At 38.5% G+C, this 16,252-nt stretch overlaps 2 protein-coding genes and 3 pseudogenes across 2 annotated transcripts; all 5 read right to left on the reverse strand.

Annotated features, from left to right (window-relative positions):
- Positions 1-37: 37 nt before the first annotated feature.
- On the reverse strand, positions 38-2,705 carry LOC116106752 (annotated as a pseudogene).
- A 40-nt stretch (positions 2,706-2,745) lies between these two features.
- Positions 2,746-6,300, reverse strand: LOC116106763 (annotated as a pseudogene).
- A 1,472-nt stretch (positions 6,301-7,772) lies between these two features.
- Positions 7,773-9,573, reverse strand: LOC116105772 (annotated as a pseudogene).
- Positions 9,574-10,135: 562 nt separating this feature from the next.
- Positions 10,136-12,496, reverse strand: LOC116107306 (cytochrome P450 716B1-like). Its single transcript, XM_031393592.1, has 4 exons — positions 12,008-12,496; positions 11,018-11,459; positions 10,702-10,889; positions 10,136-10,601 (listed from the first exon to the last, which is right to left on the reverse strand). Exons 1-4 carry the CDS (start codon positions 12,494-12,496, stop codon positions 10,296-10,298), a joined length of 1,425 nt encoding a protein of 474 aa, XP_031249452.1. The 3' UTR covers positions 10,136-10,295.
- Positions 12,497-13,156: 660 nt separating this feature from the next.
- Positions 13,157-15,544, reverse strand: LOC116107296 (cytochrome P450 716B1-like). Its single transcript, XM_031393586.1, has 4 exons — positions 14,958-15,544; positions 14,400-14,841; positions 14,000-14,187; positions 13,157-13,877 (listed from the first exon to the last, which is right to left on the reverse strand). The coding sequence occupies exons 1-4, from the start codon at positions 15,444-15,446 to the stop codon at positions 13,572-13,574; spliced, it is 1,425 nt and encodes a 474-aa protein (XP_031249446.1). The 5' UTR covers positions 15,447-15,544; the 3' UTR covers positions 13,157-13,571.
- Between the last annotated feature and the right edge of the window lie 708 nt (positions 15,545-16,252).

Raw genomic sequence — 16,252 nt, forward strand, 5'->3', positions numbered from 1 at the left:
TGACATACTAAAAAGTACATAAATATAGACTAGATTATTAAAATAGCTTCTTTGGCACAATCTGGATAGGCAGTCCTTTGCGTGGGACAGGCATCAGATCTCTAATGAAGAAGTGTCTGAGCATGATAACTTCCATGAATTGAGTGATCAGATAATGAATACAACAAGTGTTTCGTCCTCACAAACTCATACCCTGGACATATGCGAGGTCCCCCAAATGGAATGAAGCAGTAGGAGGAATCGAGGCTTGGTTCTCGAATCGTTAGGGTCAAACTTTGATGGTTCTGGGAATATGCTATCATCATATGAGTCATGTTTGTTGCCCAGAATATTATATATATGAATCAGTAGGACGTCAGTTGAATACTATGGCAAGAACTTCACAAACAATAGCAAAGAAAATGGAAGTTGAAGTTCTCAATACTTACTTGCCACCCTTTAGGGATAAGGACCGCCCCTATTCGATATCTCTCAAAGCCTTCCTGAAGCCACCAAAGATCGGAGGAACTGTTCTTAGAGTTTCCATTGTATCTCCCATGTGTACTTCATCTTGGCAAGATCTTCCATGTTGAACTCTCCGCGGACTGCTCTTCGCTCACCTCTTCTTGTTCTGCAAAACCAAGCAAGCAATCAAGCATCCGAACTTTTGAGCCTTGCTTACCATAGGCGCCAAGCTTGTTTACAATAATAGAAGCTAAAGATGGAAGCAAAGAAAAGGAGGGAGTTCCATAAATATACCTTCAAGTACAGCTTCAAAAACTGCAGGATCATTAAGTAAAAGTGCATAATGAATGTGATTAAAACAGATGAAGTGTCATGTCCGGCAACCATGAAAGCAGCATGACATTGTCGACAATTTCCTTGTCAGTAACTACTTGTACATTGTCCTGATCGCGGATGTGAGCAAGCAAGTGATAAGATCATCATGAGGAGAAGCAATCTTTTGCTCGAGTTTCATCGCCTTCTCACGCATAAGATCTTTCACCATGTTTTGGATCCTTCGATTGCTCTCAGGCTGCGGTTGGTAGCGTGTGAAAGGCAAATTAACTGGGACTGCCCATACTCCCGGTCATTTCTTAAAGTTACTAACAAAACTGATCTCTCCGAGCTCCACGCTCAACTCCAAATAAAAGAGAACCTATTATGTCGAATGTTAGTGTCTTCATCAGGGGCAAACCTAGCAGCAATAAAAATAAAACTCATATCAGTTCTAGCTATTCTTAATTTGACAAAATCTTGGTACCGTGAAGCCAACGACATACCGTGACTTGTCTTCCCATGCCAGTGCAACCAAGGTGCTTCTTGACTTCTTCGTCGATCTTGCCAACATACATCTTCAAAGATTCTGGTTTCAAGAACGAGACAAGGGCATCTCTAAATCGTTTGTGATCTTCGCCACTTAGTTCTAGCAAACACGGTCACCTAAAATCATGCGTGTAGACTTAGTTTGTTGATTAGATATTGTGCTGCTGTCGCTGGTGAAGACGAACTTGTTTGCAGCCTGACCACAATGAACACTTGGTTTCAAAGAGGCTTAACTTTGATATGGGACCATACTTTTATCCTTTTTCAAGCCATTTTTCTGCAGTGTTTGTTTTCATGGCTCCAAGAAGGCAAGGCTTTGGCCTATAATGGGTATTCCAAGTGGACTGGAGGGAGCCTTTTGGATGATCTTCTCCTAGTTAGAAGGATAAAACGGAAGGAGAAAAAAAAAAAGATCAACAAGGCACTCATGGTTTGTGCAAGAGACTTGAGAGTGTTTGAAAAAATAGAGAGTGAAGTTTAATAGATGATCACAGAGGTGATGAGGATTTATGCAGATACCTTGGACTGAAATTATGAATCTCTGATGTTCTTATTGCTTTGGAATCTGTTACTTCTAGGCCTAAAAATATCCCTTTAAAAAAAAGAGACTGCAATAAAAACAAGTTTATTTTATTATCATTTTTTTCTGTATAAAACACAGAAGTCATTACATGGGGCAGAGATTTGCAGTGTGTCCACCGAAATAACCGAAAACTAAGTGATATTCATGTCATTTTCTGCTTTTTCATCAGTTTGTGGTTTGTTTGATTGATACCACCAAATATGTTAAGAAATATGTTTTAGTTTCTTTATCTCTAAAATCTATGAGAAAAACATTGAAATTTCCAAAAATATCTCTTGGTTTCTCCATTTTGTCATGTCTTACTTTTCGAATTGATATGAATGCGAAGATCGTTCTAAAAGGATTTCTCTTATTGTTGTTAGTCTCACTCCTGAGAAGGTGAAACAAGAACTCATTTAATTCCTCGTTTCACTCTTCAGAACTGGCAATCAAGCATGTACATAAGGAAAAAAAAATCAAAACATCATATGATATTTGAAGTCAAAACCAAAACAAGTAACGAGGGAACATGACAGCTACATGTTATTTGCAGCCTGGTAATTGGTACATGAGTGACTATTTAATTGATTTGTCATGAGGAATCCTATAATGATTCACATCAAACATTATTTAAGACATTTCTCAAGAATCTTAACTACCTCTCCAAGCTTCTCTGAACAAGTCTCTTCATTTCATAATAATTGGAAACTCTACAACAACAGTCTTGATATCCTTTCTGAAGATCAAGCGCAACAGACTAGCAGTAATAATCATGGACTGATTATCATAATAGGAAATTGGTAACTATTGGGGTTAACATTACCTTAGTGTCAACCATTGGATCATGGCTTCAAGGTGACCAAGGATTGAAATTGATGTTACCACCCTATATTTTGTGCCTTTATATAGCTGCTTTGGTGCAATTGGATAGGCAGTCCTTTTGCTGGTATAGGCATAGGATCTCTACTGAAAGAAGTGTCTGCACCAAGTAGCTTCCATGAAAATTGAGTAATCAGATAATGGATTGTAACAAGTGTTTCGATCCTTGTAAATTCATATCCTGGACATATGTGAGGGCCCCTCCAAAGGAATGTAGCAGTAGGGAGGAATCGCGGGCTTGGTTCTCGAATCTGTCAGGATCAAACTTTGAAGGATCCGGGAATAGCTATCGTCCATGTGAGTCATGTGTGTAACCCGAATATCTAGATACGAATCAGGAGGGCGTCAGTCAAATATTTTATAAAGATGAACTTAGCAAGAGATAGAAAAGGATTGATTGATAGACTGCTAAGTGAAACGGAATTTGAAGTTCTCATCACTTACTGCCACCTTAGGGATAAGGAAACCACCAAATTCGATACTTTCAAAGCCTTCCTGAAGCCACCAAAGATGGAGAAACATTCCTTAGAGTTTCCAATGCTACTCTCCACGTGTACTTCATCTTGGCCAGATCTCCCATGTAAGTAACTCTCCCATGGGCTTGCTCTCTGCTACCTTCTCTTGTTCTGCGAAACCAAATAAACAATGCAACTCAAACTATCATGGTACGTGAGCAGAAAGAGCCCAAGTGGATTAAATTCTTCTGCTCTAAAAGGGTAAGAATTAAAAGAAACTCTAAATAATAGAAGCTAAAGATGGAAGAAAAGACGGGGAGGAGTTTCATGAATATACCTTCGAGTACTGCTGCAAAAACAGTAGGATCATTAGCTAAAAGACGCATCATGAAAGTGATTAAAACAGATGAAGTATCATGTCCAGCAATCATAACAAGCATGACATTATCCACAATCTCCTTTCAGTAATGCTTCCTCTTTGTTCAGGTCACGGATGCTGAGCAAGCAAGTGATAAGATCATCATGAGGAGAAGCAATCTTTTGCTCAAGTTTCATCCTCTTCTCGCGGATAAGATCTTTCACCATGTTTTGGACACTTCGACTTGCTCTAGGCCGCGATGGTAGCGTGTGAAAGGCAAGTTGACTGGGATTGACACACCTCCTTTAAGTTCTTGAAAGCTATTAAGAAATTGATCTCTCCGGGCTCCTTGCTCAACTCCAAATAAAAGAGAGCATATTATGTTGAAGGTTAGAATCTTCATCAGGGGCAGCACCTAGCAGCAATTAAAATCTAATTCATATCAAAGTTTAGAATTAAGCACTGATTAATTTGGCACAATCTGAAGCTGGAAAGAGAAACAAATCTTGGTACTATAAAGCCATCAACATACCGTACTGCTCTTTCCCTGCCAATGCAACTCAAGGTGCTTTTTGACTCTTCATCAAGTTGCCCACATACTTCTTCAAAGATTCTGGTTTCAAGAAAGACAAGGGCACCTCTAACTCGCTTGTGATCTTCACCGGTTAGTATCAATAAACACCGATCACCTAAGATCATGCGCAAGACTTTGTCTGTTGATTAGCAATTGGCTCTCATCAGTGGTGAAGATGAACCTGTTTGCAGCGGACCAGAAATGAACACTGTTGGTGTTCCAAAGAGGCTTAGCTTTGATATGGGACCATACTTTCTTATCCTTGTTCAAGCCATTGTTCTGCAGTGTTTGCTCTCATGGCTCGAAGAAGGCCAAGGCTTTGGCCTATAATCGGTATTCCAAGTGAACCTGGAGGGAGCTTTCGAGTATCTTCTCCTGGTTAGGAGAAAAGAATTGGGATGAGGAGGAGGAAAAAGATCAACAAGGGACTCATGGTTTGTGGGAGAGCCGGAGATATACAAAGAGAGAGAAGTTAACTGTATGAATATGATCTACAGAAGTGATGAACTACCTATGGATACGTTACTCTCAATTATTTATCTTTTTTGTTGTTTATCAGGTGCTGGAAGCTTGGAACTCTCACTTCTCCGACTTCAATATGCTTTTAAGCTCTTATTTTTTTTGTTTTAACTCTTCCCCTGTATACTTTTCTGATTTATTATTTTTACCATGATGGAGTATCATATTTTATGATTATGAGAAAACTATCCCGTCTTGACTTTTTGGTTTTTCAACCTTTGTCCGGTCAATTTGTTCCTGATTAAATGAAGAAGAATCTTTTTCAATGGATACTTATTGTTCCTGTTTAACCCTCTTTCCATGGGAAGATAAAATCAGAACTCATTAGTGCTCTGCATTCTCTCTATATCTCCAGACCCAGAGTATTCATCAAGCATGCACTAGCTTAAAAAAAAAAATATATATATATCTTTAACTTACAATATCATTTCATATTTGACCCCTAGCCTACCAAGTTAACAATGACAGCTAACATTGTACCTGGTGCATGATTATTTTAAGTGATGTCTAATTGAGATGACCATTGCCAAAAAATTATTCGCATGAAACTGATGGACCCGAAATACACAGCTGGTACTCACGCAGGACAAGAAGGACAAAAGGGGTAAATCACCAAAGATAGATGTCCTGTCAGTTAGGATTTGGTGTTAGAATAAAAGAGTAGAGGAAGATATCATTTTTGGTTGTTTCATGAATTGATTGTGGGAGGTACTGGCCCCACTGTGGTTTGGAGTTTCACTTAAAACAAACGACAGCCCATATTCAATGAAAAACAAATGACAAAGCCTCCAGTTCAATTTCAAATTCAAACACGATTCAACAATTACCCAACAATAACACTACGAGCACCGAAATTTTTGCACCGAATTTTTGTACCGGTCGACATGGAATGTGTTCTCCTATTTCTTTATAATTTTTTTCTAGTGAACGGCCGTCCATCAAATTTAGACGGCCGTTCACTCACATGGACGGCCGTTCATCAAATATGGATGGCCGTTCATGTCCATATAATATGGACGCTCGTCCCTATTAAAATAAAATAAAAAAGTTTGTAAAAGTTTAGGGACGGCCGTCCATCCATTTTGGACGGGCGTCCACAAATATGGACGGGCGTCCATATGCGAGGGACGACCTTCCATATAATATGGACGCCCGTCCCTATTAAAATAAAATAAAAATTTTTGTAAAAGCTTAGGGACGGCCATCCATCCATTATGGACGGCCGTCCATTAATTTCCTTCACCCAAATATGAAAAAAAAAAAATTTCATGGGGACGCCTGTCCACCAATTGTGGACGGCCGTCCCTTAATTTTGGACGGGCGTCCGTAATTTTTTGACGCCCGTCCAAAATTAATTCTTAAAAAAAATATTTTTTAAACACTGGATGGTCGTCCCTAACTTGTGGACAGCCGTCCATTAATTGTGGATGGGCGTCCATACTGAATGGACACCCGTCCATAATGTTATTAAAAATTTTTTAAAAAAAAAAAATTTCGCGTTTTAGTAAAAAATTGTTTTTTTGTTTATATTAGCTTCTCCAATACGCTTCTCCAATTACAAGAGCTAAAGCGAAAGAAAACCGGCGCCAAAATTCGTCGTCCCTTCTGCTTCATCGTTGCCGTCTGTTCCTCGTCTCAACGTCTGCATTCCTCAGCCATTTCTTCCCGCAACAAACGTTTTCTCCTCATTTTCCAGGTACCGTGTGAATAACGAAAGCTATCATCTGTTCATTTCATCAAACTTCATTTCATCAAACTATAGCTAATTTTTTACAGTCGAAAGAGAGATACAGGAAAGGAAGATTACAGAGATTTGTTCAAAGGGAGATTAGAGAGATTTGTGCAGGTTAATAACGATTTTTATATAATTTATACATTTATTTAGTATCTTTCTATCCTTTCTTCAAGCCATTTTTCTGCAGTGTTTGTTTCATGGCTCCAAGAAGGCCAAGGCTTTGGCCTATATGGGTATTCCAAGTGGACCTGGAGGGAGCCTTTTGGATGATCTTCTCCTAGTTAGAAGAATAAAAGCTGGAAGGAGAAAAATAAAAAGATCAACAAGGCACTCATGGTTTGTGCAAGAGACTTGAGAGTGTTTGAAAATATAAGAGAGTGAAGTTTATAGATGATCACAGAGGTGATGAGGATTTATGCAGATACCTTGGACTGAAATTATTGAATCTCTGATGTTCTTGTTGCTTTGGAATCTGTTACTTCTAGGCCTAAAAATATCCCTTTAAAAAAGAGACATGCAATAAAACAAGTTTATTATTATTATCATTATTTTTTCTGTATAAAACACAGAAAGCATTACATGGGGCAGAGATTTGCAGTGTGTCCACTTCGAAATAACCGAAAACTAAGTGATATTCATGTCATTTTCTGCTTTATTCATCAGTTTGTGGTTTGTTTGATTGATACCACCAAATATGTTAAGAATATGTTTTAGTTTCTTTATCTATAAAATCTATGAGAAGAACATTGAAATTCCAAAAAATCTCTTGGTTTCCCAATTTTGTCATGTTCTTACTTTTCGAATTGATATGAATGCGAAGATCGTTCTAAAAGGATTTCTCTTATGTTGTTTATGTCTCACCTCCTCTGAGAAGGTGAAACAAGAACTCATTAAATTCCTCTGCTTTCACTCTTCAGAACTGGCAATCAAGCATGTACTAAAGAAAAAAAAAATCAAAAACATCATATGATATTTGCTAAGTCAAAACCAAAACAAGTAACGAGGGAACATGACAGCTACATGTTATTTGCAGCCTGGTAATTGGTACATGAGTGACTATTTTAATTGATTTGTCATTGAGGAATCCTTATAATGATTCATCAAACATTATTTAGACATTCTCCAAGAATCTTAAACTACCTCTCCAAGCTCTCTGAACAAGTCTCTTCATTTCATATAATTTGGAAACTCATACAACAACAGTCTTGATATCCTTTCTAAGATCAAGCGCAACAGACTAGCAGTTACATAATCACTGGACTTATTTCATAATAGGAAATTGGTAACTTATTGGGGTTAACATTACCCTTAGTGTCAACCATTGGATCATGCTTCAAGGTGACCAAGGATTGAAATTGATGTTACCACCCTATATTTTGTGCCTTCTATAATAGCTGCTTTGGTGCAATTTGGATAGCAGTCCTTTTGCTGGTATAGGCATAGGATCTCTACTGAAAGAAGTGTCTGCACCAAGTAGCTTCCATGAAAATTGAGTAATCAGATAATGGATTGTAACAAGTGTTTCGATCCTTGTAAATTCATATCCTGGACATATGTGAGGGCCCCTCCAAATGGAATGTAGCAGTAGGGAGAATCGAGGCTTGGTTCTCGAATCTGTCGATCAAACTTTGAAGGATCCGGGAATATGCTATCGTCCATGTGAGTCATGTGTGTAACCCAGAATATCTTATCGAATCAGGAGGGCGTCAGTCAAATATTTATAAAGATGAACTTAGCAAGGATAGAAAAGGATTGATTTGATAGACTGCTAAGTGAAACGGAATTTGAAGTTTCATCACTTACCTGCCACCCTTTAGGGATAAGGAAACCACCAAATTCGATATCTTTCAAAGCCTTCCTGAAGCCACCAAAGATCGGAGAAACATTCCTTAGAGTTTCCAATGCTACTCTCCACGTGTACTTCATCTTGGCAAGTCTTCCCATGTAAGTAACTCTCCCATGGGCTTGCTCTCTGCTACCTCTTCTTGTCTGCGAAACCAAATAAACAATGCAACTCAAACTATCATGGTACGTGAGCAGAAAGAGACCAAGTGGATTAAATTCTTCTTGCTCTAAAAGGGTAAGAATAAAAAGAACTCTAATAAATAAGCTAAAGATGGAAGAAAAGACGGGGAGGGAGTTTCATGAATATACCTTCGAGTACTGCTGCAAAAACAGTAGGATCATTAGCTAAAAGACGCATCATGAAAGTGATTAAAACAGATGAAGTATCATGTCCAGCAATCATAACAAGCATGACATTATCCCAATCTCCTTTCAGTAATTGCTTCCTCTTTGTTCAGGTCACGGATGCTGAGCAAGCAAGTGATAAGATCATCATGAGGAGAAGCAATCTTTTGCTCAATTTCATCCTCTTCTCGCGGATAAGATCTTTCACCATGTTTTGGACACTTCGACTTGCTCTCAGGCCGCGATGGTAGCGTGTGAAAGGCAAGTTGACTGGGATTGACCACCTCCTTCTATAAGTTCTTGAAAGCTATTAAGAATTGATCTCTCCGGGCTCCTTGCTCAACTCCAAATAAAAGAGAGCATATTATGTTGAAGGTTAGAATCTTCATCAGGGGCAGCACCTAGCAGCAATTAAAATCTAATTCATATCAAAGTTTAGAATTAGCACTGATTAATTTGGCACAATCGAAGCTGGAAAGGAAACAAAATCTTGGTACTATAAAGCCATCAACATACCGTTACTTGCTCTTTCCCATGCCAATGCAACTCAAGGTGCTTTTGACTTCTTCATCAATGTTCCCACATACTTCTTCAAAGATTCTGGTTTCAAGAACGAGACAAGGGCACCTCTAACTCGCTTGTGATCTTCACCGGTTAGTATCAATAAACACCGATCACCTAAGATCATGCGCAATGACTTTGCTGTTGATTGCAATTGTGCTCTCATCAGTGGTGAAGATGAACCTTTTTGCAGCCGGACCAGAAATGAACACTGTTGGTGTTCCAAAGAGGCTTAGCTTGATATGGGACCATACTTTCTTATCCTTTGTTCAAGCCTTGTTCTGCAGTGTTTGCTCTCATGGCTCGAAGAAGGCCAAGGCTTTGGCCTATATCGGTATTCCAAGTGAACCTGAGGGAGCTTTCTGAGTATCTTCTCCTGGTTAGGAGAAAAAGAATTGGGATGAGGAGGAGGAAAAAGATCAACAAGGTACTCATGTTTTGGAGAGCCGGAAGATATACAAAGAGAGAGTTTTAACTGTATGAATAGATCTACAGAAGTGATGAACTACCATATGGATACGTTACTCTCCAATTTTTTATCTTTTTGTTGTTATCAGGTGCTGGAAGCTTGGAATCTCTCACTTCTCCGACTCATAATAGCTTTTTAAGCTCTTATTTTTTTTGTTTAACTCTTCCCTGTCTGTATACTTTTCTGATTATTTAATTTTTACCATGATGAGGTATCATATTTTTTGATTATGAGAAACTATCCCGTCTTGACTTTTTTGTTTTCTCACTTTTGTCAGGTACTCATGGTTGGTTTTTGCAAGAGAGACTGAGAGAAAGAGTGAAGCATATAGAGGATCCAAAGAGGTGATGGGAACAATGTGGACAGCTAAAACTAAAATTACTTTTTGTTGTTATCTGGGTTGGAATCTCTCATTTCTAAGACTTAAAATATGCCTTTAAGATTTGTCAATAAAGAGAAACACAAGGCAAGAAGTTTATTGTCATTATCTATTCAGTATAAAACACACAAACTGTTACATGGGGACAAATTTGCAGTGTAGTGTTCTAAACAACTCTGATATTTTACAATCAAGCTGGATCAAATAAATAAGTCTGGATTCTGATGTAACGATAAGCAGCAACACTGCTGAAGTCCTTAAAGATCCACTCTGACATACTAAAAAGTACATAATATCTAGACTAGATTATTAAAATAGCTTCTTTGGCACAATCTGGATAGGCAGTCCTTTCGTTGGGACAGGCATCAGATCTCTAATGAAAGAAGTGTCTGAGCATGATAACTTCCATGTGAATTGAGTGATCAGATAATGAATTACAACAAGTGTTTCGATCCTCACAAACTCATACCCTGGACATATGCGAGGTCCCCCTCCAAATGGAATGAAGCAGTAGGGAGGAATCGAGGCTTGGTTCTCGAATCTGTTAGGGTCAAACTTTGATGGTTCTGGGAATATGCTATCATCCATATGAGTCATGTTTGTTGCCCAGAATATCTATATATATGAATCAGTAGGACGTCAGTTGAATACTATGGCAAGATTACTTTCACAAACAATAGCAAAGAAAATGGAAGTTGAAGTTCTCAATACTTACTTGCCACCCTTTAGGGATAAGGTAACCGCCATATTCGATATCTCTCAAAGCCTTCCTGAAGCCACCAAAGATCGGAGGAACTGTCCTTAGAGTTTCCATTGCTACTCTCCATGTGTACTTCATCTTGGCAAGATCTTCCCATGTTAGTAACTCTCCCGCAGACTTGCTATTCGCTACCTCTTCTTGTTCTGCAAAACCAAGCAAGCAATCAAGCATCCGAACTTTTGAGCCTTGCTTACCATAGGCGCCAAGCTTGTTTACAATAATAGAAGCTAAAGATGGAAGCAAAGAAAAGGAGGGAGTTCCATAAATATACCTTCAAGTACAGCTTCAAAAACTGCAGGATCATTAAGTAAAAGTCGCATAATGAATGTGATTAAAACAGATGAAGTGTCATGTCCGGCAACCATGACAAGCATGACATTGTCGACAATTTCCTTGTCAGTAACTACTTGTACATTGTCCTGATCGCGGATGCTGAGCAAGCAAGTGATAAGATCATCATGAGGAGAAGCAATCTTTTGCTCGAGTTTCATCGCCTTCTCACGCATAAGATCTTTCACCATGTTTTGGATCCTTCGACTTGCTCTCAGGCTGCGGTTGTAGCGTGTGAAAGGCAAATTAACTGGGACTGCCCATACTCCTTCGGTCATTTCTTTAAAGTTACTAACAAACTGATCTCTGCGAGCTCCACGCTCAACTCCAAATAAAAGAGAACCTATTATGTCGAATGTTAGTGTCTTCATCAGGGGCAACACCTAGCAGCAATAAAAATAAAACTCATATCAGTTCTAGCTATTCTTAATTTGACAAAATCTTGGTACCGTGAAGCCAACGACATACCGTGACTTGTTCTTTCCCATGCCAGTGCAACTCAAGGTGCTTCTTGACTTCTTCGTCGATCTTGCCAACATACATCTTCAAAGATTCTGGTTTCAAGAACGAGACAAGGGCATCTCTAACTCGTTTGTGATCTTCGCCACTTAGTTCTAGCAAACACCGGTCACCTAAAATCATGCGTGTAGACTTAGTTTGTTGATTAGATATTGTGCTGCTGTCGCTGGTGAAGACGAACTTGTTTGCAGCCTGACCACAAATGAACACTGTTGGTTTGCCAAAGAGGCTTAACTTTGATATGGGACCNCTGCGAGCTCCACGCTCAACTCCAAATAAAAGAGAACCTATTATGTCGAATGTTAGTGTCTTCATCAGGGGCAACACCTAGCAGCAATAAAAATAAAACTCATATCAGTTCTAGCTATTCTTAATTTGACAAAATCTTGGTACCGTGAAGCCAACGACATACCGTGACTTGTTCTTTCCCATGCCAGTGCAACTCAAGGTGCTTCTTGACTTCTTCGTCGATCTTGCCAACATACATCTTCAAAGATTCTGGTTTCAAGAACGAGACAAGGGCATCTCTAACTCGTTTGTGATCTTCGCCACTTAGTTCTAGCAAACACCGGTCACCTAAAATCATGCGTGTAGACTTAGTTTGTTGATTAGATATTGTGCTGTTGTCGCTGGTGAAGACGAACTTGTTTGCAGCCTGACCACAAATGAACACTGTTGGTTTGCCAAAGAGGCTTAACTTTGATATGGGACCATACTTTCTTATCCTTTCTTCAAGCCATTTTTCTGCAGTGTTTGTTTTCATGGCTCCAAGAAGGCCAAGGCTTTGGCCTATAATGGGTATTCCAAGTGGACCTGGAGGGAGCCTTTTGGATGATCTTCTCCTAGTAAGAAGAATAAAAGCTGGAAGGAGAAAAATAAAAAAGATCAACAAGGCACTCATGGTTTGTGCAAGAGACTTGAGAGTGTTTGAAAAATATAAGAGAGTGAAGTTTAATAGATGATCACAGAGGTGATGAAGATTTATATAGATACCTTGGACTGAAATGATTGAATCTCTGATGTTCTTGTTTGCTTTGGAATCTGTTACTTCTAGGCCTAAAAATTCCCTTTAAGAAAAGAGACATGCAATACAACAAGTTTATTATTATTATCATTATTTTTTCTGTATAAAACACAGAAAGTCATTACATGGGGCAGAGATTTGCATTGTGTCCACTTCGAAATAACCGAAAACTAAGTGATATTCATGTCATTTTCTGCTTTATTTCATCAGTTTGTGGTTTGTTTGATTGATACCACCAAATATGTTAAGAAATATGTTTTAGTTTCTTTATCCTATAAAATCTATGAGAAGAACATTGAAATTTCCAAAAATATCTCTTGGTTTCTCCGATTTTGTCATGTTCTTATTTTTCGAATTGATATGAATGCGAAGGATCTTTCTCAAAGGATTTCTCTTATTGTTGTTTAGTCTCACTTCTTTGAGAAGGTGAAACAAGAACTCATTAAATTCCTCTGCTTTCACTCTTCAGAACTGGCAATCAAGCATGTAGATAATAAAAAAATCAAAAATCAAAAACATCATATGATATTTGCTAAGTCAAAACCAAAACAAGTAACGAGGGAACATGACAGCTACATGTTATTTGCAGCCTGGTAATTGGTACATGAGTGACTATTTTAATTGATTTGTCATTGAGGAATCCTTATAATGATTCACATCAAACATTATTTAAGACATTCTCCAAGAATCTTATACTACCTCTCCAAACTTCTCTGAACAATGTCTCTTAATTTCATAATAATTTGGAAACTCATACAACAACAGTCTTGATATCCTTTCTGAAGATCAAGCGCAACAGACTAGCAGTTACATAATCACTGGACTTGATTATCATAATAGGAAATTGGTAACTTATTGGGGTTAACATTACCCTTAGTGTCAACCATTGGATCATGGCTTCAAGGTGACCAAGGATTGAAATTGATGTTACCACCCTATATTTTGTGCCTTCTTATAATAGCCGCTTTGGTGCAATTTGGATAGGCAGTCCTTTTGCTGGTATAGGCATAGGATCTCTACTGAAAGAAGTGTCTGCACCAAGTAGCTTCCATGAAAATTGAGTAATCAGATAATGGATTGTAACAAGTGTTTCGATCCTTGTAAACTCATATCCTGGACATATGTGAGGGCCCCCTCCAAATGGAATGTAGCAGTAGGGAGGAATCGAGGCTTGGTTCTCGAATCTGTAAGGATCAAACTTTGAAGGATCCGGGAATATGCTATCGTCCATGTGAGTCATGTGGGTAACCCAGAATATCTAGATACGAATCAGGAGGGCGTCAGTCAAATATTTTATAAAGATGAACTTAGCAAGAGATAGAAAAGGATTGATTTGACAGACTGCTAAGTGAAACGGAATTTGAAGTTCTCATTACTTACCTGCCACCCTTTAGGGATAAGGAAACCACCAAATTCGATATCTCTCAAAGCCTTCCTGAAGCCACCAAAGATCGGAGAAACATTCCTTAGAGTTTCCAATGCTACTCTCCACGTGTACTTCATCTTGGCAAGATCTTCCCATGTAAGTAACTCTCCCATGGGCTTGCTCTTTGCTACCTCTTCTTGTTCTGCGAAACCAAATAAACAATGCAACTCAAACTATCATGGTACGTTAGCTAAATTTCTTCAAACAATCCTGATTTTCCCAAAGTGAGCAGAAAGAGACCAAGTGGATTAAATTGTAGTTCTTGCTCTAAAAGGGGTAAGAATTAAAAAGGAACTCTAAATAATAGAAGCTAAAGATGGAAGAAAAGACGGGGAGGGAGTTTCATGAATATACCTTCGAGTACTGCTGCAAAAACAGTAGGATCATTAGCTAAAAGACGCATCATGAAAGTGATTAAAACAGATGAAGTATCATGACCAGCAATCATAACAAGCATGACATTATCCACAATCTCCTTTTCAGTAATTGCTTCCTCTTTGTTCAGGTCACGGATGCTGAGCAAGCAAGTGATAAGGTCATCATGAGGAGAAGCAATCTTTTGCTCAAGTTTCATCCTCTTCTCGCGTATAAGATCTTTCACCATGTTTTGGACACTTCGACTTGCTCTCAGGCCGCGATTGTAGCGTGTGAAAGGCAAGTTGACTGGGATTGACCACACTCCTTCTATAAGTTCTTGAAAGCTATTAAGAAATTGATCTCTCCGGGCTCCTTGCTCAACTCCAAATAAAAGAGAGCATATTATGTTGAAGGTTAGAATCTTCATCAGGGGCAGCACCTAGCAGCAATTAAAATCTAACTCATATCAAGTTCAGAATTAAGCACTGATTAATTTGGCAAAATCTGAAGCTGGAAAGCAAACGAAATCTTGGTACTATAAAGCCTTCAACATACCGTGACTTGCTCTTTCCCATGCCAATGCAACTCAAGGTGCTTTTTGACTTCTTCATCAATCTTGCCCACATACTTCTTCAAAGATTCTGGTTTCAAGAACGAGACAAGGGCACCTCTAACTCGCTTGTGATCTTCACCGGTTAGTATCAATAAACACCGATCACCTAAGATCATGCGCAATGACTTTGTCTGTTGATTAGCAATTGTGCTCTCATCAGTGGTGAAGATGAACCTGTTTGCAGCCGGACCAGAAATGAACACTGTTGGTGTTCCAAAGAGGCTTAGCTTTGATATGGGACCATACTTTCTTATCCTTTGTTCAAGCCATTGTTCTGCAGTGTTTGCTCTCATGGCTCGAAGAAGGCCAAGGCTTTGGCCTATAATCGGTATTCCAAGTGAACCTGGAGGGAGCTTTCTTGAGTATCTTCTCCTGGTTAGGAGAAAAAGAATTGGGATGAGGAGGAGGAAAAAGATCAACAAGGTACTCATGGTTTGTGGGAGAGCCGGAGAGATACAAAGAGAGAGAAGTTTTAACTGATGAATATGATCTACAGAAGTGATGAACTACTATATGGATACGTTACTCTCTAATTATTTAATCTTTTTTTGTTGTTATCGGGTGCTGGAAGCTTGGAATCTCTCACTTCTCCGACTCATAATATGCTTTTTAAGCTCTTATTTTTTTTGTTTTAACTCTTCCCCTGTATACCATGTGATCTTCATGTCGTTTTCTGATTATTTAATTTTTACCAGTGATGGAGGTATCATATTTTATTGATTTATGAGAAACTATCCCGTCTTGACTTTTTTGGTTTCTTCAACTTTTGTCCGGTCCATTTGTTCCTGATTAAATGAAGAAGAATCTTTTTCAATGGATACTTATTGTTCCTGTTTAACCCTCTTTCCATGGGAAGATAAAATCAGAACTCATTAGTGCTCTGCATTCTTTCTATATCTCCAGACCCAGAGTACTCATCAAGCATGCACTAGCTTAAAAAAAAAAATATATATATATCTTTAACTTACAATATCATATCATATTTGACCCCTAGCCTACCAAGTTAACAATGACAGCTAACATTGTACCTGGTGCATGATTATTTTAACTGATGTCTAATTGAGATGACCATTGTCAAAAAATTATTCGTATGAAACATATAAAATATGTTCTGGGCAGAAATTCAAGCTACTCTCCCCAGCTTCAGTTCCCAGAAATCTGAACGAGTGAATTCCTAAATCATAAGACTAAAATCAACAGCGTTTGATATTCTTCTAGTTTTGTGTTTGTGTGTGTA

The sequence above is a fragment of the Pistacia vera genome, unplaced genomic scaffold, assembly GCF_008641045.1.
Source record: "Pistacia vera cultivar Batoury unplaced genomic scaffold, PisVer_v2 Contig117, whole genome shotgun sequence".
Taxonomy (NCBI): domain Eukaryota; kingdom Viridiplantae; phylum Streptophyta; class Magnoliopsida; order Sapindales; family Anacardiaceae; genus Pistacia; species Pistacia vera.